The 23,161-nt window shown below is 42.6% G+C and overlaps 1 protein-coding gene across 1 annotated transcript in view; it reads left to right on the plus strand.

Annotated features, from left to right (window-relative positions):
- LOC138851411 (uncharacterized) overlaps positions 1–22,368 on the plus strand; it is a 116,692-nt gene extending 94,324 nt beyond the window's left edge. Inside the window, exon 3 of the mRNA XM_070080506.1 lies at positions 21,968–22,368. Coding sequence (XP_069936607.1) covers positions 21,968–22,019 — 52 coding nt within the window. The 3' untranslated portion in view covers positions 22,020–22,368. The remainder of the gene's footprint in view (positions 1–21,967) is intronic.
- The last annotated feature ends 793 nt before the right edge of the window (positions 22,369–23,161 follow it).

A 23,161-nucleotide genomic window follows, 5' to 3' on the forward strand; every position in this document is an offset into this window, starting at 1 on the left:
AGTTAAGATTTTCTATAGTTCGATTGCTAACGCACTTAGCTCACACACCGAGGTCCAGAAGTCGATCCCATGTATGAGTGGAAACATAAGGATGTGTTTCCTTAAGATAGCTGCTGTCCATGTTCACCAATCAGTAAAATAGGTACCTGGGTGTTAGTCGACTGGTGTGAATCACGTCCTAGGACATAATTCACCTAATTCGCCCGAAATGCCCTGCATAAGTAGCGGCTTTCAGTATAGTAGTATGTCATCGATGTCAGCCAGGCCTGTATACCTTGTACATGTAATTATAGAAATAAAGATTAAATTAATGACATATTGGAGGAATAGTAGGGGTGCAGCTCTTGAAATCTCGGTTCTCGTTTCTGCAATTTGATCAAAACTTCTTGTCTTTGATAGGTCAGTCCCTGAAGAGATTGTAGGAATAAGAATACCAGCAAGGAGTGATGTGTTGGTAGCGTTCATATTTGATATTTCTCGGGTGGTTGTGGTAATAGGAAATAACCATTCAATCGCAGTGAGCTAGGGCAGCCAGCTGGGGCAGGTAGTATGTATATATATATATATATATATATATATATATATATATATATATATATATATATATATATATATATATATATATATATATATATATATATATATATATATATAATATATATGCAAAACAACCACTCTGAAAGAATAGAGAAATTCCAAGCGCTTTCGTGACTACTCACATTATCAAGGAACTATGAAAGTAAAGCATCCACTCTTTCAGAGTGGATGTTTTGCATATTTTGAAATCACCTGTTTACTGTGATCTTATTATATATATATATATATATATATATATATATATATATATATATATATATATATATATATATATATATATATAGCTGGGGCAGCTAGCTGGGGCAGCCAGCTAAGACCCCATCAACAGCACTTAATGTATGTATCTTTCTTTTAAAGAATTCTTGCACAGGATCAAGGAGAGTCAGCTTGCATTGCTCATATTTACCTGGAGTTTGCCTGGAGAGAGTTCCGGGGGTCAACGCCCCCGCGGCCCGGTCTGTGACCAGGCCTCCTGGTGGATAAGAGCCTGATCAACCAGGCTGTTGCTGCTGGCTGCACGCAAACCAACGTACGAGCCACAGCCCGGCTGGTCAGGAACCGACTTTAGGTGCTTGTCCAGTGCCAGCTTGAAGACTGCCAGGGGTCTGTTGGTAATCCCCCTTATGTGTGCTGGGAGGCAGTTGAACAGTCTCGGGCCCCTGACACTTATTGTATGGTCTCTTAACGTGCTAGTGACACCCCTGCTTTTCATTGGGGGGATGGTGCATCGTCTGCCAAGTCTTTTGCTTTCGTAGTGAGTGATTTTCGTGTGCAAGTTCGGTACTAGTCCCTCTAGGATTTTCCAGGTGTATATAATCATATATCTGCAGCAAGAGCAAACTTGTTTTAGTCATATTCTCAGTTGAGGTCAAAATTTGCTTGTCACGTTTACCACTGATGTCAACTTGTGTGTCATATTCATTACTAGTATCAGTTTGTGTCTCATTTACAGATTGGGGTCTGTCTGTGTTGCAAAAATTTCCAGGTGAGGTAAACTTGTGTCTTATATCCAGCTGGGATCAACATGTGTTACTCTTATTTCCAGCCAAAATTGTCTTATATGACTTATTTTCATCTTGGGTATCTTGTGTGTCTCATATTCCAAGTTACATTCAAAATGCTTATTTTTCCAGCTGGGACTCGACTCATATGTCGCATTTCAGCTAGGGTCAACTTTTGTGCCATTATTCCCAGTTGTGGTCATCATGTGTCACTCATTTTGCCATCTTAGGGCCAACTTTTTTGAGTCATATTTTCAGCTTGGGACAACATGTGTTGCCATTATCCTCGGTTTTAATCCCTTGAGGGTCCTTGCTGTAGTTCTACGGCTTTGAAGCCTGGGTCAGTGTTGTAGCTTCGTCATGAGCTCAGCTCAGTCAGATAAACTGTGAACAGTAATTTTGGGCCTAGATATGAGAGGATGGGTTTGTGTAGTAAGTGTGCACCATAAAAAAGTCCTGCAACACACAGTTCATAATGAGAGAAAAAACTGCGACCATGTTATTGCATTAAAACAGCGAATTTGTGGTACATTTTCGTACTGTTTTTATGGTTTTATTCGCAGTTTCTTAGTCTCATTTGATAGAATGGACGACACATTACAGGAATAAACATAATTTTGAAAATAGCTTGAAACTGAGCTCAAAGTTGTGGAAATTATAATTTTTGCTGAATGTTTAAGAATAAACAAATCACATCATAGGTTAATTGATGGGTCTGATGTGCATTCATTAAAACACTGATATTATTTATACAATTATTGCAATATTGTATAAGAGTAAATCTTTTTATTTTTTATAACTGTGAAATAGTTTTTTTAAATTTGATAGTTTGCATCTAGAAAACTAGAGAAGCTGGAGAAAATTTGAAAGAAGATTTACAATCATCAATGATCATCGTATGAGTTATCTGCCCACATATAATTGTTTCTGATGAAAATAGTGAGTCAGTGATATTAACGTTGTAATATACGTATTAAGTTCAAAAATGTTCAACCTGTTTATTTGTTTATTTATTTTATGTCTTTGCAAACAGTACATTGAGATTTAATATTTACAATAGTGGGTTGCAATGCAAAGAGAGCCTCTATTATGCCTAGGCATTATGGACCAACTTAACATTATTGGCTTACAGACTACTTAACACTAAGGATTTTATCATAGTTGTACACTAGGATAGTAATTATTTCATAGTTGAATAGTAGATTATTAATTATAAGTGAATTAAATTTGTATAAGACAAAGGATATATTCATATAGTTTAAAATCTTTTGTGTGAAAACAATGGTTCAATTATATTCCTGTCAACAATGGATGAAAGGTTCAAAGTGATTGTTGAAGATATGATGTGGGAGTACATAGGTGAGTAAGTGTGTACTGAGTATTTAGCATTTAGTCTAGGGTGATTAAGTGGCTTTTGAGAAGAGTCTTAAATTGATTTTCAGACCGGGTTACTTTAATATCTTCTGGTAATGAAATCCATATTTTAGGGCCCTTCATGTGCAAAGAGTTTTTACACAGTGTGATATGGAGACGAGGTATATCAAAAAGAGATCTGTGTCTTGTGTTGTAGTCATGTGTTCTGTTTAGGTTGGGGAGGAGAAGTTTGAGTAGGGGGTTTATATTTTCGTATATTGTTCTGTGTATGTAGTAGACACATGAGTAAGTATGGGTGTTCTTAATGGTGAGCAGATTCAGACTTTTGAAAATTAGTGGAGTATGCTGGCGGGAGTGGGAATTCGTTATCATTCTTACTGCTGCCTTTTGCTGGGTTATGAGGGGTTTTAGGTGATTGGATGTTGTTGATCCTCATGCACAAATTCCATATGTAAGATAAGGGTATATGAGTGAATGGTAAAGTACCAGGAGATCTGATTGTGGAACGTAGTACCTTATCTTTGATAGTATGCCTACAGTCTTGGAGATTTTCTTGGTGATTTGTTGTATGAGTGTCTGGAACTTAAGGCTACTGTCAAGGTGGATACCTAGGAATTTTCTCTCTGTGAGTCTTGTCACTGATGATCCATTTATCGTTATGTTAATTGGATCATTTGCAGCTTTGTTTCCAAACTGAATGAAATAGGTTTTATCAGTGTTCAGGGTAAGTTTATTAGTCATCATTCAGGCAGATATTTTCTGCAATTCGGTATTGACTGTTTGCTAGTATGACTGTGTTTGGGTGGGAAAAGACATATGTAGTGTCAACTGCAAATAATATGGGTTTGAGTAGCTGTGATGCATTTGGTAGATCATTATGTAGATGAGAAAGAGGAGTGGTCCAAGGACGCTTCCTTGCGGGACTCCTACTGTGATTGGTTGGGTGGAAGAGTTTGCATCATTTGCATACACATATTGAGTTCTGTTACTAAGGTATGATTTTAGGTAGTTGAGGGAGTGGCCTCTGATACCATAGTGCGTTAATTTGGAGTACAGCAGTTCATGGTCGACTGTATCGAAAGCTTTATGTAAATCAATGAAAATGACGAGCAGGACTTCTTTCTTTTCGAGTGTGGTATATATTAGTTCTAGCATGTGTATAACAGCATCATTCGTGCTTTTATTATTCCTGAATCCAAACTGACAAGGGTTTAATATATTGTGTGAGACGAGGTAGGAGTAGATCCGTCTATATTTTGGAGAGCAGTGGTAAGTTAGATATTGATCTATAGTTATTCAAGTCAGCTTGGTCACCTCCTTTGTGGATCGGAGTGACCCTCGCTATTTTGAGGATTGTTGGGAAGGTAGCTGATCCAATGGATTTGTTAAAGAGCATTGCAATAATTGGTGACAATACTTGAGAAGCTTTTTTGTATATAAAAGCAGGCAAGCTGTTTATGTCTCCTGCCTTGTTTTTAAGGGTGTTTATGATGAGTGTAACTTCTATGGGGTTGGTTGGAGCTAGGAATAGCGTATTTGGGTAGGAACCTATAAGGTAGTCTGATAGATGGGTGTTTACACTTGGTATTTTGTTCGTTAGATTTTTACCTATGGCGGAGAAGAAAACATTGAGTCTGCTGTTTCAGTAGGTGTAAGTTGGGGTTCATCTGATTTTGTTAGTTTGACTGTTTTGTTTTTGGATAACTTTTTATTTCCAAGAATTTCAGATAGAGTTTTCCAGGTTTTTTTCATATCACCTTTGATGTTATGTAATCTATTTTCATAATACAATTTTTTAGATCTTCTTATCAGGCTGGTAAGTGCTGACAAGTAACATTTAGACTGTTCTCTAGTTATTTGACCCATTCTATACTGTTTTTCATATTTGTGCTTTGTGTTAATGGATTTGAGGATGCTTGGTGTCAGCCAGGGATTATTCAGTCTCTTTGCTGTGATCTGTTTAGTTTTTTTGGGGCAATGTTTGTTATAGAGGCTTTGGGCTTTTTTTAAGGAAATTATTTATACTTACATTATTTATACATACATTAATAGGTAGTAGGTTGGTAGACAGCAACCACCCAGGGAAGTACTACCGTCCTGCCAGATGACTGTGAAACAGAAACCTGTAACTGTTTTGCATGATGGTAGGATTGCTGGTTTCTTTTTCTGTCTCATAAACACGCTAGATAACAGGGATATCTTGCTACTCCTACTTACACTTTGGTCACACCTCACAGACACGCACATGCATATATATATACATACATCTAGGTTTTTCCCCTTTTTCTAAATAGCTCTTGTTCTTCTTTATTTCTTCTATTGTCCATGGGGAAGTGGAAAAGAATCTTTCCTCCGTAAGCCATGCGTGTCGTATGAGGCGACTAAAATGCCGGGAGCAATGGGCTAGTAACCCCTTCTCCTGTAGACATTTACTAAAAAAGAGAAGAAGAAAAACTTTATAAAACTGGGATGCTTAAATGTGCGTGGATGTAGTGCGGATGACAAGAAACAGATGATTGCTGATATTATGAACGAAAAGAAGTTGGATGTCCTGGCCCTAAGCGAAACAAAGCTGAAGGGGGTAAGGGAGTTTCGGAGGGGGGAAATAAATGGGATTAAATCTGGAGTATCTGAGAGAGTTAGAGCAAAGGAAGGGGTAGCAGTAATGTTGAATGATCAGTTATGGAAGGAGAAAAGAGAATATGAATGTGTAAATGCAAGAATTATGTGGATTAAAGTAATGGTTGGATGCGAGAAGTGGGTCATAATAAGCGTGTATGCACGTGGAGAAGAGAGGAATGCAGAGGAGAGAGAGAGATTTTGGGAGATGTTAAGTGATTGTATAGGAGCCTTTGAACCAAGTGAGAGAGTAATTGTGGTAGGGGACCTAAATGCTAAAGTAGGAGAAACTTTTAGAGAGGGTGTGGTAGGTTAGTTTGGGGTGCCAGGTGTAAATGATAATAGGAGCCCTTTGATTGAACTTTGTATAGAAAGGGGTTTAGTTATAGGTAATACATATTTTAAGAAAAAGAGGATAAATAAGTATACAAGATATGATGTAGGGCGAAATGACAGTAGTTTGTTGGATTATGTATTGGTAGATAAAAGACTGTTGAGTAGACTTCAGGATGTACATGTTTATAGAGGGGCAACAGATATATCAGATCACTTTCTAGTTGTAGCTACACTGAGAGTAAAAGGTAGATGGGATACAAGGAGAATAGAAGAAGCAGGGAAGAGAGAGGTGAAGGTTTATAAACTAAAAGAGGAGGCAGTTAGGGTAAGATATAAACAGCTTTTGGAGGATAGATGAGCTAATGAGAGCATAGGCAATGGGGTCGAAGAGGTATGGGGTAGGTTTAAAAATGTAGTGTTAGAGTGTTCAGCAGAAGTTTGTGGTTACAGGAAAGTGGGTGCGGTAGGGAAGAGGAGCGATTGGTGGAATGATGATGTAAAGAGAGTAGTAAGGGAGAAAAAGTTAGCATATGAGAAGTTTTTACAAAGTAGAAGTGATGCAAGGAGGGAAGAGTATATATAGAGAAAAAGAGAGAGGTTAAGAGAGTGGTGAAGCAATGTAAAAAGAGAGCAAATGAGAGAGTGGGTGAGATGTTATCAACAAATTTTGTTGAAAATAAGAAAAAGTTTTGGAGTGAGATTAACAAGTTAAGGAAGCCTAGAGAACAAATGGATTTGTCAGTTAAAAATAGGAGAGGAGAGTTATTAAATGGAGAGTTAGAGATATTGGGAAGATGGAGGGAATATTTTGAGGAATTGTTAAATGTTCATGAAGATAGGGAAGCTGTGATTTCGTGTATAGGGCAAGGAGGAATAACATCTTGTAGGAGTGAGGAAGAGCCAGTTGTGAGTGTGGGGGAAGTTCGTCAGGCAGTAGGTAAAATGAAAGGAGGTAAGGCAGCCGGGATTGATGGGATAAAGATAGAAATGTTAAAAGCAGGTGGGGATATAGTTTTGGAGTGGTTGGTGCAATTATTTAATAAATGTATGGAAGAGGGTAAGGTACCTAGGGATTGGCAGAGAGCATGCATAGTTCCTTTGTATAAAGGCAAAGGGGACAAAAGAGAGTGCAAAAATTATAGGGGGATAAGTCTGTTGAGTATACCTGGTAAAGTGTATGGTAGAGTTATTATTGAAAGAATTAAGAGTAAGACGGAGAATAGGATAGCAGATGAACAAGGAGACTTTAGGAAAGGTAGGGGGTGTGTGGACCAGGTGTTTACAGTGAAACATATAAGTGAACAGTATTTAGATAAGGCTAAAGAGGTCTTTGTGACATTTATGGATTTGGAAAAGGCGTATGACAGGGTGGATAGGGGAGCAATGTGGCAGATGTTGCAGGTGTATGGTGTAGGAGGTAGGTTACTGAAAGCAGTGAAGAGTTTTTACGAGGATAGTGAGGCTTAAGTTAGAGTATGTAGGAAAGAGGGAAATTATTTCCCAGTAAAAGTAGGCCTTAGACAAGGATGTGTGATGTCACCATGGTTGTTTAATATATTTATAGATGGGGTTGTAAGAGAAGTAAATGCGAGGGTCTTGACAAGAGGCGTGGAGTTAAAAGATAAAGAATCACACATAAAGTGGGAGTTGTCACAGTTGCTCTTTGCTGATGACACTGTGCTCTTGGGAGATTCTGAAGAGAAGTTGCAGAGATTGGTGGATGAATTTGGTAGGGTGCGCATAAGAAGAAAATTAAAAGTGAATACAGGAAAGAGTAAGGTTATGAGGATAACAAAAGGATTAGGTGATGAAAGATGGAATATCAGATTAGAGGGAGAGAGTATGGAGGAGGTGAATGTATTTAGATATTTGGGAGTGAACGTGTCAGCGGATGGGTCTATGAAGGATGAGGTGAATCATAGAAATGATGAGGGGAAAAGGGTGAGTGGTGCACTTAGGAGTCTGTGGAGACAAAGAACTTTGTCCTTGGAGGCAAAGAGGGGAATGTATGAGAGTATAGTTTTACCAATGCTCTTATATGGGTGTGAAGCATGCGTGATGAATGTTGCAGCAAGGAGAAGGCTGGAGGCAGTGGAGATGTCATGTCTGAGGGCAATGTGTGGTGTGAATATATTGCAGAGAATTCGTAGTTTGGAAGTTAGGAGGAGGTGCGGGATTACCAAAACTGTTGTCCAGAGGGCTGAGGAAGGGTTGTTGAGGTGGTTCGGACATGTAGAGAGAATGGAGTGAAACAGAATGACTTCAAGAGTGTATCAGTCTGTAGTGGAAGGAAGGCGGGGTAGGGGTCGGCCTAGGAAAGGTTGGAGGGAGGGGGTAAAGGAGGTTTTGTGTGCGAGGGGCTTGGTCTTCCAGCAGGCGTGCGTGAGCGTGTTTGATAGGAGTGAATGGAGACGAATGGTTTTCAATACTTGACGTGCTGTTGGAGTGTGAGCAAAGTAACATTTATGAAGGGGTTCAGGGAAACCGGCACGCCGGACTTGAGTCCTGGAGATGGGAAGTACAGTGCCTGCACTCTGAAGGAGGGGTGTTAATGTTGCAGTTTAAAAACTGTAGTGTAAAGCACCCTTCTGGCAAGACAGTGATGGCATAAGAATATTGGTGGGTCTATTACAAACACCAATGGAACTAAACTAGTGAGATTGCTGAATGAGCATGATAATGTTCGAATTGTGGGCACTACTGAGCCTACTCACATATATGGTGGCATACTAGATCTGTGTCTTGGATTTAATACATCATATACGATGCATGACTCTGTCATAGTTGATGATCTTCTATCTGATCACTTCCCAAGACTAACAACTGTCATTCTTGATCACATCTCCAGCAATCGAGGAGTTAAATACAGAAGGAGGAAACTTATTCTCAAACCAGAACACAGAGACAACTTTATTAACCACTTGGATAAATGGTATAAGAATTACGAGCCCACTGGCACACAAAAATTTAATGATGATTTAATTACCACTATTGAGAGTGTTCTCACAGATCAAGTGGGCAGGAATAGGAAACAAAGACCCTCCACTATAAATAACAATAAAAACCAATGTAAATACTATAATGATCCACAGCTGTGCAATCTAACACATGCAGCAGCTGGGAGGATTGGTAAAGCATACCGTGAATGTAGAACCCCAGACCTGCTCAGAACGTTCCAAGCTGCACTAACAAATGCAAGGAATAGAAAGGAAGAACTTAGGCAACAGAAATGGGAACAGTTTGTTAGTGGATTAAATAGGTCCACCCCTTTGAGTTTGGCTTGGAAAGGTATAAATAAAATAACCAGGAAAAAGACTGGCAATGTTGCTCATCCCTTTCCTCTTGAAAAAGAAAATGACCTCATAAATGACTGGTCCAAAACATCCAGGCATGAAAGCCTTCCATCTCATATTAGAAAAAATTTAGAGAGTACTTCTGAAGAAATGTTGAAAATTATTAATTTTATGAGCCAAAATATTGATGAGAGTGATTGCCTCTTTACCGAGTATGAATTAGATAATGCATTAACCCAAGGTCGATCAACTGCTCCTGGAGAGGATGGTATAACCTATGATATTCTCAGAACTCTAAGGCACGTGCCTGATAACCCTTTGTTGGCACTGTATAACCTCAGTTACATTGAGGGCGTTCTTCCTACTTCCTGGACCAATAGTCTCATTGTGCCTATCCCTAAGCCCCAACAGCCTGATACATTTAGGCCGATCTCCTTAACTAGTTGTCTTTGCAAAACTTTTGAAAGAATGATGCTTAACAGATTGTACTACAGAATCAGACATCAACTTTCCCCCTACCTCTATGGGTTCATGAAAGGTAAAAGTGTGCAGAACTGTATTTCCACCTTTCTCACTGCACACACCTCTACTAGTTTTACCACTTTTCTTGATCTAAAATCTGCATTTGATATTGCAAACAGAACCGTTATACTACATGAACTAGCCAAAATGAATATTGGTGGTAGCTTACTCTGCTGGATAATAGGATACCTGTCAAATAGAGTATCCTCTGTCCTTTGCCAAGGCTTCAGAAGTGATTCTAAAGAAATGTCTTTAGGTACACCGCAGGGAGGAGTTCTTAGTCCCATGCTATTTAATATTCTGATTAATGCTCTCCTAAATGCTCTACCTGCCTCACCTAAACATATAGCTATAAGCTATGCTGATGATATCATGATCCATAGAACAGGGCATAAGAAGATGAATACCATTCTTAATGAAGTTCAAGCAATTTGTAATCGACTAGGCCTCATAATATCTTCCTCTAAAACAAAGATATTAACAAGCAAACGACATCCCCCACCCATCTATTTGCAGGGTGAAATCATTAGCTACGTTAAAACTTACAGATATCTTGGTGTAGATGTACCCTTTAACAAATCCACTATACCACAACTAAACAAGAAATGTAAAGCTAGGCTAAATGCTCTCAAAGCTGTTGCTGGCTACAATCCCAACTATGGTGCTAATGTGAGAATCGTGAGAATGATGTACATAGGCTGTGTTAGGTCCTTAATTGATTATGCTGCTCCCATATTGATATTAGCTAGAGAAAGTTCCCTCCGACCCTTGGAGTTAATGCAAAATGAAGCTCTCGGGACTATTCTTGGCTGTCCCAGATCTACAAAAGTTCTTAACATGAGGAAGGAGCTTGGTATTTCTAGTATCAGTGATAGGATTGTTGAAATTAACACTGTACTCGGTATTAGAATGTTGAGAAACGAACCAGACACTGTCACAGTGAATCTTACCAAGTGTCTAGAGGTAAATACACACAGATCTAAATGAATTGTGAAAACGTGCAATTGCATTAAGTTTTATAACCTGCATGAACTGTATCACTGTAGGCAACAAGAGCATTTCACCCCTCCATGGAAGATGTGTTCATTTAATATCACATACCTACAAGTCCCTCCCAAGAAGCTCATTGCTAGTAATCCCTTCCTTAAATCTCTTGTTAGAGCAACTGCTCAAGAAGAAATTTTTCGCCTAGCTGGTAGTAATAAGTTATCACAAAGTTATATACACTGATGGATCTAAACAGGAGTCTTCTGGCAGGGCTGCATCTGCTCTTGTTGCCACCTCCCTAGTTAAGAACGATAATAAATTTGTTGAGTTAGGCATAAGAATTAACAACTGGGCGTCTACACTGCAAACTGAATTGTTTGCAATCCTAATGGCGCTAAAGCTAACCTGTGACACTGAGCTTGACTCTATCATCATTACTGATTCTATGTCATCATTGAAGGCTCTTGGCTCATATAATGACTCCAACAACATGCTCATTGGGGAAGCCAGGTATAGATACTCAAAAATTAGGGACAAAGGAATTAATGTACAATTGCTATGGATCCCATCACACATTGGATTACTCCCTGATAAAGTTGATATGTTAGCCAAGAAGAGTATCCAGAAGGAGAACGTAGAATATAACTTTGGTATAACTGTGTCTAGCATTAGGAATAATATTAGGAGAGAAGTAAATAATGAAGATGACTGTTATAGGAATGCAGTTAGAAGCCTGAGTAGATCTATAACCCACTATGATAACATGAACGTAGATAAGTATGTTTATGGAGCAACTTGCAATGTGAACAGACTGACTGATGTTGTAGTGGCCAGGCTTAGGCTTGGTTACAAGTACTTCTGGCAGTTTGGGAGACACACAGATGATGATCAAACTAAATGTAAATTATGTGATCAGGCATATGGTCACTCTCTTGAACACTATGTGCTTAATTGTCCACTTATTGAGGAATACAGAGACAGACATTATAATAACCTATGTGACATGTCAAGATATCTTATTAATGAAAATAAGATACCAGATATACTAAGCAAATTTCCTAAATTTGCATGTAACAGATAAGTGAACTATAGATATGTAGATATAAATCCATATGTATTCCTGTTAACCCTTTGGGGCCTAGTTCGTAGGCCTTTTGTGTATCCACATGCTCTCGTGCTACCGTCCACAGGATGGATATGGGGTGCACAATAAACTAGCCACTTCGGTGGCAAAATCTAATCTAAAATCTAATTTGATGGAGTGAATGATGGTGAAAGTTTTTCTTTTTCGGGCCACCCTGCCTTGGTGGGAATCGGCCAGTGTGACAATAAAAAAAAATTATACATTCATTCATATCTGTATGTGTTTCAATCTCATTTTGCCAGTCGATGTTATTCATAGCTGCTATAAAGTTGTTAACTGCTGTCTCGTTATGTAGTCTGAAGGTTACTTTAGTGATGTCTTCTGGCAGTTTGCCCAGATTAGTTATGAGAAAAGTTGGCTAGTGGTCTGTAGTGCTGTCTGTGATTATGCCTGATTTTAAAGGGGATATGGTGTTTGTCCAGATATGGTCTATTAAGAAGATGCTTGTCTCAGTGATTCCTCCTCTTCAAGGGGGGCTCCTTGGCGTGGTGAAGAGGCTCTTGGTCTGAGGAATTAGACCTATCGGTCTTCTTCCTCAGACCGAACCTAATTACCCCTCAATCTCCCCTCCCCTATCCCATCCTCCCCATCCTCCCCTTTTTCCTTTCCTCCTCCTCCTCCCCACTCCTCCCTTTTGCCCTTCCTCTTTTTGTCCTTTGGGATTTCTCCCACAGGAGCACTAGTTCCTAGGTAGGAGAAAGGATACCGGGGTCCATCCCATTCCGTTGAGGTTCTTAGCGGTGGCGTAGTTTGCCGTGGAATCTGGATCGCCTGGGGATGTCTCGATCCCTCTCCGGTATCCCGGAGTAGCTTTGGGTGTCTTTCGGGCGACGAGTGTATCTCTGGAAGCCACCTTTCGGATTCCGGGGGTGGTGGCCGAAGGAGGTATGCTTTGTGGCGGATATCCGGCCGCCCTCTCTTTTGTCCACCGAGGTAGCTCGGCAGATGTGAGGTTGCTATCCCGGATTGTTAGTTTACTAGCATGATGGGTAGGGTATGGCACGGGTTCCATGCTGCATCTGCACTACTTGCGGTGCTGAGGTCCTCTTGGGCGCGGAGGGAGATTTCTGGCCCTTTCATTCCTCCTAGGACCTATCCCTCCCCGGTCCCCCCTTTTTTTTTTTTCTTTTTTTTATTTTTATTTTCTTTTCTTCTTTCTTTTTTTTTCTTAAAAACAAAAAGAAAGAAGTAACCTAACCATGGCAGCCCTAGTCCATGAACCTGGTACCCCCGGGCCCCTTCTTGATATCGCACCCCGTTCTGACCCCGCCTCGTCTTTGGACCACTCTTCAGACATTCCTCATGCCTCTGTACCTATTGCCGGTGCTGTTTCCTCACCCGCTTCAGGTACTGAGGCCTCAACTGACTCCTTCGATTTATCGGACCTTCGCTCTCCTCTGACTATGCTTCCGGCCTCTCCCTCTACGGTGCGGCAATTTTCAAATCGCCGACCCGTTCCACGTCGGACCAACTCTGGTCCCACGCCTAAACGCCAACGACAATTACCTGCTGATGATACTTCTCCACCTTCTCGTTCTTCTCAGAAACGATCGACACGTCCTTCACTACCTTTCCACGCTCAGTTTCAGACTGAACAGTGGACTAAATTCTTCACTTTATGACCAACTTCCTCTACTGCCTATCTTTCTGACCATAGTATTGGCAAGGCACTCCTACGCCATGTTGCTAAAGATATTTCTTTTCATGCTCTTAAGAGCGGTACGTGCATCATTACCGTACAGAATGCTACCCAGGCTCATGAGCTCTCTCGTCTTTCCCATATCGATACTGTTCCTGTCACTCTTGAAAAACATCATTCCCTCAATTCTTGTAGTGGTACCGTCATTCTGCCCCATACCATAGTTCAACAAAATTTCCAGACATGTGGCACTGACATTCTAGAACAGCTGGAACTCCAAGATCTCCCAATCCTCAAGGTAGACACTTACGTTCTTCCTGCCCGTGGGCGGAGACGATACCCTAGCAATGTGGCTCATTTAACTTTTGACAGCCGAGAACTCCCATCCTCAGTTTATATAGCAGGACATCGGTTACAAGTTCGAAAGGTGATCCCTACACCACAACAGTGTAGAAATTGTTGGCGATTTGGCCATCCAGCGAAATATTGCAGATCTATCGCCGAATGCCCAGTCTGTGGTGCCGATGACCATTCTAATACGTCTTGCAATCAATCTCCCTCTTGCCTTAACTGTCATGAGGCTCACCCTTCGTACTCTCGCCGTTGTCAGGTCTATTTAAACGAGCGGGAAATCCGTTACCTCAAAGAGACAGAAGATCTCCCTTATGCCATGGCAGTTTCTCATCTCCACCTCCAAGGGAGACTCCCACGTGTTTCTTATTCCCGTGTTTCAAAACGTCCCCCCACTTCTAGTATCCCATCTTCTACACTCACCTCTGTGGTTACCTCTCCCATAATCACTCCTGTATCTAATCCTTTTGCTGTCCTCGGCTCAGACGTCCCTACTTCAACGCCTCAGTCTAATCTCGCTTCTTCGAGTACTCTCTCACAAGCCTCAGTATCGACGAGACCTCGTACGACACCTCCTCCCAATCGTCCCTCTACTTCTCAAAAGTCAAAAAAAGGTCCGGTAACACCTCCTACCCATCTTCCACCTCCTCATTTTACCCTCCCTGTCTCTGTCCCTAGTTCTTCCCCTCTCACTGGCTCAGTTACAAGTGCAGAGGTTCACCCTCCTCCTCGTAATGTACCTTCCTCCCCTGTTCCCTCCCAAGTTTCTTCCTCTTCTTCCACCTCCCAGGTTCCTGCCTCTTCTGTCCCCTGCCATGCTTCTCCAGTTCCCTCCACCCTTTCGCCCCCCCCCTACCATGGTACAGTCCAATACAGTTCCAATCTTTACTCATCCTCCCCCTACCATTCCCAATATTGTCTCCCATACGACATCTCTGAATTCCGAAACACTTGAAGCAATCTCTGAATATATTGCAGAGACCAAACCATCAATGGACACTGATCCACCTTCCGCTCTTTCTCTCTCCTCTGCTCCATCTGCGCAACTCCTTTCTTCACAGTGCACCGTTCCTTTGCTGCTTGAACATTTTCCACTGCCTCCGCATGTGGACTTTTCTAACCCTTCTAGTCCGTAGGAACCCTTACCTGTGGATTTCAAGTATCTTTATCATTGCCAATCATGGCCTATTTACAGTGGAATATACGCGGCCTCAGGGGTAATCGGGGTGAGCTTCAGATGTTACTCTCCCAGTTTGCCCCTGTTGGTGTTTGCTTACAGGAACCAAAATTACACTCTGCTGTTATTTCTCACATCTCAGGCTATAATTTATTGTATTCTTCAGATCCTTTTCCTGATGGGACCTTTAATGAAAGTGCCCTTCTTCTCCGCACTGATATTCCGTACCATCAGCTATTTGTTCATACTTCGCTGCATTACACAGCAGCCCGTATCCACTTACATAGGTGGTATACACTCTGTTCTTTATATCTCTCTCCTTCTCGGGCATTATCTATTCCGGATTCTGCCTTCCTTGTTTCGTCATTACCGCCACCGATTCTGTTACTTGGTGATTTTAATGCCCACCATTTCCTCTGGGGGGGGGGTCTCACTGTGATTCCCGTGGAATTCAGTTAGAGGCTTTTCTTGCCACCCACCCCCTCCATGTTTTAAATACAGGTACTCACACCCATTTTGATCCTCGGACTCATACTCTCTCTTGCATCGATCTCTCAGTTTGCTCTTCCTCCGCCGCATTAGACTTCACTTGGTCTGTTCTCCCGGACTTACCTGACAGTGATCATTTCCCAATCATTCTTACTTCCCCTTCATATTCGCCACCTCTTCGCACCCCACGCTGGCAATTTAATCGGGCAAATTGGAACCTTTACTCACACCTAACTGTTTTTAAAGAGGTTCCTTCTTCGTCCTCCATCGATGAGCTTTTACACCTCTTCCGTCCTCCGTTTTCACCGCAGCTTCTCATTCTATACCCCAAACTTCGGGCAGGCATCCTCAGAAATGCGTGCCTTGGTGGTCTCCTGCTTGTGCTCGTGCAGTACGTTTGAAACGCGCTGCATGGGGCAGGTACCGGTACAATAGAACCACAGAGCGACTCCTTGATTTTAAACAGAAGCGTGCGATCGCTCGCCGTGTCATCCGTGATGCTAAACGCACTTGCTGGCGAGATTATGTCTCCACCATCACCTCTGCTTCCTCTATGAGTGCAGTCTGGAAAAAAGTACGAAAACTGAGTGGTAAATATTCTCCTGACCCGGCTCCTGTTCTGCGGGTTGCCGGTGTTGATATAGCAAACCCACTAGATGTTGCCAATGAAATTGGCAATCATCTGGTCCGTATTTCTCAGGGACTCCATCTATGCCCCTCATTTCTTTCCTCAAAGTCTGCCAGAGAGTTAGCACCCTTGGACTTTTCTTCTCTCAGAGAAGAACAGTATAATGTGCCTTTTACACTTCAAGAACTGGAGGCAACACTCTCAGCTTGTCGATCATCGGCAGCTGGGCCCGACGACATTCATATTCGTATGCTACAACATTTACATCAGTCAGCCCTTGCAGTCCTATTACGCCTTTACAATCTTATTTGGTCACAAGGAGTTCTTCCACAGCTGTGGAAATCCGCCATTGTTCTCCCTTTCCGCAAACCAGGCACTACGGGACATGAAACCTCCCACTATCGTCCCATTGCTCTTACCAGTGCAGTTTGCAAAGTAATGGAACGCCTAGTAAATAGACGTTTAGCGTGGTATTTAGAGACACACAACAGTCTCTCCACTCGTCAATATGGCTTTCGTAAGGGACGTTCTACCATAGACCCCTTACTACGCTTGGATACGTATGTTCGTAATGCCTTTGCGAATAACCACTCAGTTATTGCCATATTTTTTGACCTTGAGAAGGCATATGACACAACTTGGAGGTATAATATTTTAGCCCAAGCCCACTCCTTAGGCCTTCGAGGCAATCTACCATCCTTCCTTAGGAACTTTTTAACTGACAGGCATTTCCGTGTTCGGGTTAATAATGTGCTCTCCCCGGACTTTATCCAAGCTGAAGGTGTCCCCCAGGGATGTATTCTGAGCACAACACTTTTTCTCCTTGCTATTAATGATTTGGCCTCTAGTCTTCCATCAAATATTTAGTCATCACTCTATGTTGATGACTTCGCTATTGCCTGTGCAGGCGCTGACTGTCACCTCCTTACAGTTTCTCTCCAACATGCAGTCGACCGTGTTTCCAATTGGGCCACCACACGTGGGTTTAAATTTTCCAGCACTAAAACCCACCAAATCACTTTCACTAGACGCTCTGTCATCTCCGATCATCCTTTGTACCTCTATGGCTCCCGTATCCCTGAACGTGATACAGTCAAGTTTCTGGGCCTCCTCTTTGATCGTAGGTTATCCTGGAAACCTCACATTACCTCTCTGAAGGCAACTTGTCACAGCCGGCTGAACCTTCTTAAAACCCTTGCTCATCTTTCGTGGGGAGCTGATCGTCGAACCCTCCTTCGCCTACATTCCACCCTTATTTTATCGAAACTTGATTATGGTGACCAGATCTATTCAGCAGCATCTCCTGCTACTTTCTCTAGCCTTAACCCCATTCGTCACCAAGGATTATGTTTATGCCTTGGTGCTTTCCGCTCTTCCCCTGTCGAGAGCCTCTATGCAGACCTGGAGACCTGGAGAGAGTTTCGGGGGTCAACGCCCCCGCGGCCCGGTCTGTGACCAGGCCTCCTGGTGGATCAGCGCCTGATCAACCAGGCTGTTGCTGCTGGCTGCACGCAAACCAACGTACGAGCCACAGCCCGGCTGATCAGGAACTGACTTTAGGTGCTTGTCCAGTGCCAGCTTGAAGACTGCCAGGGGTCTGTTGGTAATCCCCCTTATGTGTGCTGGGAGGCAGTTGAACAGTCTCGGGCCCCTGACACTTATTGTATGGTCTCTTAACGTGCTAGTGACACCCCTGCTTTTCATTGGGGGGATGGTGCATCGTCTGCCAAGTCTTTTGCTTTCGTAGTGAGTGATTTTCGTGTGCAAGTTCGGTACTAGTCCCTCTAGGATTTTCCAGGTGTATATAATCATGTATCTCTCCCTCCTGCGTTCCAGGGAATACAGGTTTAGAAACCTCAAGCGCTCCCAGTAATTGAGGTGTTTTATCTCCGTTATGCGCGCCGTGAAAGTTCTCTGTACATTTTCTAGGTCGGCAATTTCACCTGCCTTGAAAGGTGCTGTTAGAGTGCAGCAATATTCCAGCCTAGATAGAACAAGTGACCTGAAGAGTGTCATCATGGGCTTGGCCTCCCTAGTTTTGAAGGTTCTCATTATCCATCCTGTCATTTTTCTAGCAGATGCGATTGATACAATGTTATGGTCCTTGAAGGTGAGATCCTCCGACATAATCACTCCCAGGTCTTTGACGTTGGTGTTTCGCTCTATTTTGTGGCCAGAATTTGTTTTGTACTCTGATGAAGATTTAATTTCCTCATGTTTACCATATCTGAGTAATTGAAATTTCTCATCGTTGAACTTCATATTGTTTTCTGCAGCCCACTGAAAGATTTGGTTGATGTCCGCCTGGAGCCTTGCAGTGTCTGCAATGGAAGACACTGTCATGCAGATTCGGGTGTCATCTGCAAAGGAAGACACGGTACTGTGGCTGACATCCTTGTCTATGTCGGATATGAGGATGAGGAACAAGATGGGAGCTAGTACTGTGCCTTGTGGAACAGAGCTTTTCACCGTAGCTGCCTCGGACTTTACTCTGTTGACGACTACTCTCTGTGTTCTGTTAGTGAGGAAATTATAGATCCATCGACCGACTTTTCCTGTTATTCCTTTAGCGCGCATTTTGTGCGCTATTACGCCATGGTCACACTTGTCGAAGGCTTTTGCAAAGTCTGTATATATTACATCTGCATTCTTTTTGTCTTCTAGTGCATTTAGGACCTTGTCGTAGTGATCCAGTAGTTGAGACAGACAGGAGCGACCTGTTCTAAACCCATGTTGCCCTGGGTTGTGTAACTGATGGGTTTCTAGATGGGTGGTGATCTTGCTTCTTAGGACCCTTTCAAAGATTTTTATGATATGGGATGTTAGTGCTATTGGTCTGTAGTTCTTTGCTGTTGCTTTACTGCCCCCTTTGTGGAGTGGGGCTATGTCTGTTGTTTTTAGTAACTGAGGGACGACCCCCGTGTCCATGCTCCCTCTCCATAGGATGGAAAAGGCTCGTGATAGGGGCTTCTTGCATTTCTTGATGAACACAGAGTTCCATGAGTCTGGCCCTGGGGCAGAGTGCATGGGCATGTCATTTATCGCCTGTTCGAAGTCATTTGGCGTCAGGATAACATCGGATAGGCTTGTGTTAATCAAATTTTGTGCCTCTCTCATAAAAAATTCATTTTGATCTTCGACTCTCAGTCTGGTTAGCGGCTTGCTAAAAACTGAGTCATATTGGGACTTGAGTAGCTCACTCATTTCCTTGCTGTCATCTGTGTAGGACCCATCTTGTTTAAGTAGGGGCCCAATACTGGACGTTGTTCTCGATTTTGATTTGGCATAGGAGAAGAAATACTTTGGGTTTATTTCGATTTCATTTATGGCTTTTAGTTCTTCCCGCGATTCCTGACTCCTAAAGGATTCTTTTAGCTTAAGTTCGATGCTTGCTATTTCTCTGACCAGTGTCTCCCTGCGCATTTCAGATATATTGACCTCTTTTAGCCGCTCTGTTATTCTTTTCCGTCGCCTGTAAAGGGAGCGCCTGTCTCTTTCTATTTTACATCTACTCCTCCTTTTTCTTAGAGGAATAAGCCTTGTGCATACATCGAGTGCCACCGAGTTAATCTGTTCTAGGCATAAGTTTGGGTCTGTGTTGCTTAGTATATCTTCCCAGCTTATATCGGTTAGGACTTGGTTTACTTGGTCCCACTTTATGTTTTTGTTATTGAAGTTGAATTTGGTGAATGCTCCCTCGTGACTAGTCTTATTTTGTCGGTCTGGGGCTCCACGCATACATGTCTGAACCTCAATTATTTTGTGATCTGAGTATATTGTTTTTGATATGGTGACATTTCTTATCATCATTGTTAGTGAAGATGAGGTCTAGTGTATTCTCCAGTCTAGTAGGCTCTATTATTTGCTGGTTTAAATTGAATTTTGTGCAGAGATTTAAAAGCTCGTGTGAGTGTGAGTTTTCATCAGAGCTGCCTCCTGGTGTTATTACTGCAACAATATTATTTGCTATATTCCTCCATTTTAGGTGCCTTAAGTTGAAATCCCCCAGGAGCAAGATGTTGGGTGCAGGAGCTGGAAGATTTTCCAGACAGTGGTCAATTTTTAACAGCTGTTCCTGGAATTGCTGGGATGTTGCATCCGGAGGCTTGTAGACTACCACAATGACTAGGTTTTGGTTCTCGACCTTTACTGCTAAAACTTCCACTACGTCATTTGAGGCATTAAGCAGTTCTGTGCAAACAAGTGACTCTGCAATGTAGCGAACGTTCCATCCTTATCCGATCGCCGTGATGCCCATTGTCTGCGCTACTATGTACGCTCTCATGATCTCCGCAATCCTTCCATTTATAGAATGGTCACCGATATTAGTAGACATTCTTTATTTGTTCGCCGCCCCTGTTTACTCCGTCCCTTCTCTCTTCGCCTTCATTCGCTCTTGTCTTCTCTTCAACTACCACCTTTCTATGTACATGTAGCATCTCACTTTTCCCTACCCCCCTGGGAAGTTCCAGCTGTTCGAGTCTGTTCTTTCTCCCTCCCTTGCTCGAAAGCCCAACTGTCTACGGTCGCTTCCCGCTCTCTTTTTCTTGACCACTTTCACTCTCATTCTCATGCCATTGCTGTGTACACAGATGGCTCTAAGTCTTCTGACGGCATAGGATTCGCAGCAGTGTTTCCGGACAACGTCGTACAAGGGCATTTACTATCTTCGGCTAGTATTTTTACTGCTGAATTATATGCCATCCTTACAGCACTTATCCGTATTGCATCTATGCCTGTGTCATCATTTGTGGTTGTCTCAGACTCCCTTAGTGCTTTACAGGCTATACAAAAATTTGATACACCTCACCCCTTAGTCCTCCGTATCCAACTTTGGCTACGCCGCATCTTTACCAAGCATAAAGATATTGTTTTTTGTTGGGTCCCTGGTCATGTTGACGTACAGGGCAATGAACAGGCAGACACTGCTGCGCGGTCAGCAGTACATGACCTACCAGTTTCTTATAGAGGTATTCCATTTACGGACTATTTTGCTGCAATATCTTCCCACCTTCACACCCGTTGGCAACAACGTTGGTCTACTATGCTCGGCAACAAACTTCAGTCTATTAAACCGAGTATAGGTTACTGGCCGTCTTCTTATCACCAGTGTCGAGGTTGGGAGACTACTCTCTCCCGTCTTCGCATTGGCCATACTCGTCTTACTCATGGATATCTCATGGAGAGGCGTCTTGCTCCTCTCTGTGAGAATTGCCAAGCTCCATTATCAGTCAGCCACATTCTGTTGGACTGCCCACTTTATCAACGAGCACGCAGAATTTACCTCTGTCGTCGTCTTCGCTCTGCTGCTCTCTCTTTACCTTCCCTTCTCACTGATGGACCCACCTTTCATCCGGACTCTCTCATTGACTTTTTGACAACGACTGACTGACTTCACAAATTCTGATACCTTCAGCCCTTTCTACTTCAATCTCTTGCTACCCTCTACCCCCGTACTATCCCCTGCCCCGCTGTTTTCTGTAACATGCTGATCATCCCCCCTCCCTTCTGCCATCCAATTCCCTTGCTTCCTTCCCTACCCTGCAGCGCTGTATAGCTTCTTTTTGATTATAATAATAATAATCAGTGATTCCTCTAGGTTTAGATATTGTTAGTAGCAACAGGCAGTTACTCATTGTGTTTGTGAATTCGGTTACTTGTGGATCCTGGTCGTGTAGTGTTTATGTTGAAATCTCTATTTAAGAATGCTAGAAAACTTGCATAATGAATAATTATAAATTTGATTATCTATGCTGAACAGTTATTTTTACATATTATAAGTGAGTAACAAACAATGTTGATGTTTTCAGATCTATGGTGTTCGACCGTAAGAAAGTTAAACAAAAGAAGAAACTTAACTAAACTTCTGCCAGTTAATCTGCTGCTAAATTCGGCTGCCTCTTGACTCACCACCAGAACTTCTTCGTCTGCCTCTTGACTCACCACCAGAACTTCATCGTCTGCCTCTTGACTCACCGCCAGAACTTCATCGTCTGCCTCTTGACTCACCACCAGAACTTCGTCTGCCTCGTGACTCACCACCAGAACTTGTTCATCGTCCTCTTGACTCACCACCAGAACTTCGTCTGCCTCTTGACTCACCACCAGAACTTCATCGTCTGGCTCTTGACTCGCCACCAGAACTTCATCGTCTGCCTCTTGACTCACCACCAGAACTTCTTCGTCTGTCTCTTGACTCACCACCAGAACTTCATCGAACTACATTGTCTGCCTCTTGACTCACCACCAGAACTTCTTCGTCTGCCTCTTGACTCACCACCAGAACTTCATCGTCTGGCTCTTGACTCGCCACCAGAACTTCATCGTCTGCCTCTTGACTCGCCACCAGAACTTCTTCGTCTGTCTCGACTCACCACCAGAACTTCATCGCCTGCCTCGACTCACCACCAGAACTTCATCGTCTGCCTCTTGACTCACCACCAGAACTTCTTCGTCTGCCTCTTGACTCACCACCAGAATCTGCCTTCTTCGTCTGCCTCTTCACTCACCACCAGAACTTCTTCGTCTGCCTCTTCACTCACCACCAGAACTTCTTCTGCCTCTTCTGCCTCTTCACTCACCACCAGAACTTCTTCGTCTGCCTCTTCACTCACCACCAGAACTTCATCATCTGCCTCTTGACTCGCCACCAGAACTTCTTCGTCTGTCTCTTGACTCACCACCAGAACTTCATCGCCTGCCTCGACTCACCACCAAAATTTCTTCGTCTGCCTCTTCACTCACCACCAGAACTTCTTCGTCTGCCTCTTCACTCACCACCAGAACTTCTTCGTCTGCCTCTTCACTCACCACCAGAACTTCTTCGTCTGCCTCTTCACTCACCACCAGAACTTCATCATCTGCCTCTTGACTCGCCACCAGAACTTCAACATCACAGAAATATTTTTCTCAGTAAAACTGACAGAAATACCATAAATTACCCAAGGTTAAATGTTTTAGTCAGATGTTTTACTTTAATTAAGATGTATGTGAAGATAAATTAT

The sequence above is a fragment of the Cherax quadricarinatus genome, unplaced genomic scaffold, assembly GCF_038502225.1.
Source record: "Cherax quadricarinatus isolate ZL_2023a unplaced genomic scaffold, ASM3850222v1 Contig543, whole genome shotgun sequence".
In the NCBI taxonomy this organism is placed as follows: domain Eukaryota; kingdom Metazoa; phylum Arthropoda; class Malacostraca; order Decapoda; family Parastacidae; genus Cherax; species Cherax quadricarinatus.